Genomic DNA, 2571 nt, shown 5'->3' with positions numbered 1-2571 from the left:
TGCACACAAGAAAATCCATGGAAATAAATAAAGTTGCATCAAATCAGGAATGCCATCTACACAATGCAACTTTGGGAAAATTGCTATGTGTAGAAAAATAATTGTCATGCAAAAGTGAGATTTAAACATCTTCAGCAAAATATATTTCATGATTTGGGACATCTTCAGCCTGATTAGGTTGGGTCACATATATATATTTTACTATTTTCACATCATTTATTAAACTGTTTGTTATTACACGTGTTTTTCTCCTACAGTTCGACGTAAATAAACACATTATTAATCAACATGAATGTTCATGATCGTTAATCATTTTATCAGTTATTCCTCTCTTTCATCATCATACCGTTCTATTCAACTTATTCTCCCTAATTATAATATCGTCTAATATAAAGCCATGTATATGCACGACAAACCCCGAGGATATACATAAAGCACATGCTCTTATATTTAAATCTTCGCTGTTCCAAAAAAATAAAAAATATACACACATGCCATCCGTGATTTTATCTTCGTTTCCAACATAAACTTACATAATTGTATATAAACACACACTGATCATTGTCTTTGTCCATATCTCCTTCATCAAACATATACATATAACATGAAAAGCCTTTTTCTTGTCGTGATTGCAATTTTGTCATCAGCTGCAGCTGCAAAAGTTACATACAATGTGACAAGCTTCGGAGCAAAAGGGGATGGAAACACAGACTCCACAAAAGCCTTTCTCAGCGCATGGTCTTCTGCATGTAACTCTACCAAGTCAGCCACCATATACATCCCCACAGGCACCTTCTTGCTTGCAACTGCCATCACTTTTGCTGGCGAAAGATGCATGAGCAGTGCAATCACGATACGCATCTATGGTACCCTGGTTGCTTCATCTGAATACAATGCCATTGCTAACTCCGGTGACTGGATCAGATTCCATAGAGTCAACCATGTCACCATCTCCGGTGGTACCCTCGATGCCAAAGGTGCTTCTCTTTGGTCTTGCAAAACCTCCGGGAAAAGCTGCCCCAAAGGAACTACGGTACATACATGTTATATTTCCTGCTTGATCACATGTTATACGCTAGCTCTTGATAGACAACAGAAGTATGGTCGATGTCATATTATAGAAATGATACTCCATTGGATAATATATGAAATTCAGGAACACTAAAAACTGTACATCCAAATTATAACAAAAGAATGATTAGTTTGGTGGTGTACATGCAGTCACTAGGTATCTACAATTCACAGAACATTGTGATAAGTGGGTTGAAATCGGTAAACAGCCAGATGTTCCACATTCTGATAGATGCATGCACGAATGTCAAGCTACAGGGAGTGAGTATCTCAGCATCTGGTGTTAGCCCCAACACAGATGGCATCCATTTAATATCTTCTACAGGTGTCACCATCTTGAATTCCAAGATTGCGACTGGGGATGATTGTATTTCTATAGGTCCTGGAAATACGAACCTCTGGATAGAGAAGGTGGCTTGTGGCCCTGGTCATGGCATCAGGTATATCTCTTTGATTAAATAATATATACGCATGTATGTATGCATGTACGTATGTATGTCAGTATGTGTAGAAGCATGCATGACGTGTTTTTTTCTTTGGCTATGTACAGCATTGGAAGTCTGGGGTGGCAATTAGAGGAACCTGGTGTCCAGAACATAACAGTGTCGACAGTAACATTTAGAGGAACCGAGAATGGTGTGAGAATAAAGACATGGGCAAGGCCTAGCCATGGATTCGTAACTGGTGTTGTTTTCCAGCATGTGACCATGGTTAATGTCCAAAATCCCATTCTCATTGAGCAAAAGTACTGCCCAGAAGGTAATAATTGCCCGAATCAGGTGTCAGGGGTGAAGATTAAGGACGTGGTGTATGAAGATATCCATGGAACATCAGCCAGCCAAGTGGCAGTGAAACTAGATTGTAGCGAGGGAAACCCATGCAGTGGAATAAGACTACAAGACGTCAATCTTAACTATATTCGTGGGAATCAAACTCAACCAGCGGTATCCTCTTGTGCCTATGCTGCTGGGACTGCATCCGGCGTACTTCATCCAACAAGCTGTCTCTAGTTACATATATTTTAGCATTCCTATTGAAGATTTATTCCTGTTTACTGGACCGTGTAAAAAAAATAATAATTATAATTAATAGGGTTGATGTTGTAAAACTAGCAAACAATAGAGATAAAATAAGGCTGGGTTTCATTATTAAAAAAGAATAAATAAGAAAACTAATTAGGTTAAACCTAGCTAAATGGCTAAATATAGGACCCAAATCAAAATATCTCAATAAACTTATTAGGTTAACATTGCCCCACAAACTCACAATACGACACAGTAAACACTAACAGTTTTTAAGACAAAAAATGGAACCAAAGAGCAGTCAAGGTCTTCGTAAACATATCAACAATTTGTAGCTCGATCGAACATAAGGTAGAGAAATAGCCCCCTTCTGAAGGTGATGACGAGTGAAATGACAATCAATCTCAATATGTTTTGTCCGTTCATGGAATACCGAAATCTTGATAATTATTATCGCACTCTCCTTGTCACAATGCAA

The 2571-nt window shown here is 38.2% G+C and overlaps 1 protein-coding gene across 1 annotated transcript; it reads left to right on the top strand.

Annotated features, from left to right (window-relative positions):
• Positions 1-604: 604 nt before the first annotated feature.
• On the top strand, positions 605-2211 carry LOC111877799 (polygalacturonase). Its single transcript, XM_023874301.2, has 3 exons — positions 605-1033; positions 1222-1511; positions 1622-2211. The coding sequence occupies exons 1-3, from the start codon at positions 605-607 to the stop codon at positions 2079-2081; spliced, it is 1179 nt and encodes a 392-aa protein (XP_023730069.1). The 3' UTR covers positions 2082-2211.
• Positions 2212-2571: the final 360 nt, after the last annotated feature.

The sequence above is a fragment of the Lactuca sativa genome, chromosome 7 (genome assembly GCF_002870075.4).
Source record: "Lactuca sativa cultivar Salinas chromosome 7, Lsat_Salinas_v11, whole genome shotgun sequence".
NCBI lineage: Eukaryota > Viridiplantae > Streptophyta > Magnoliopsida > Asterales > Asteraceae > Lactuca > Lactuca sativa.
Note: the sequence above shows the minus strand (reverse complement) of the source record. Positions and strands in the feature narration are given on the sequence as shown.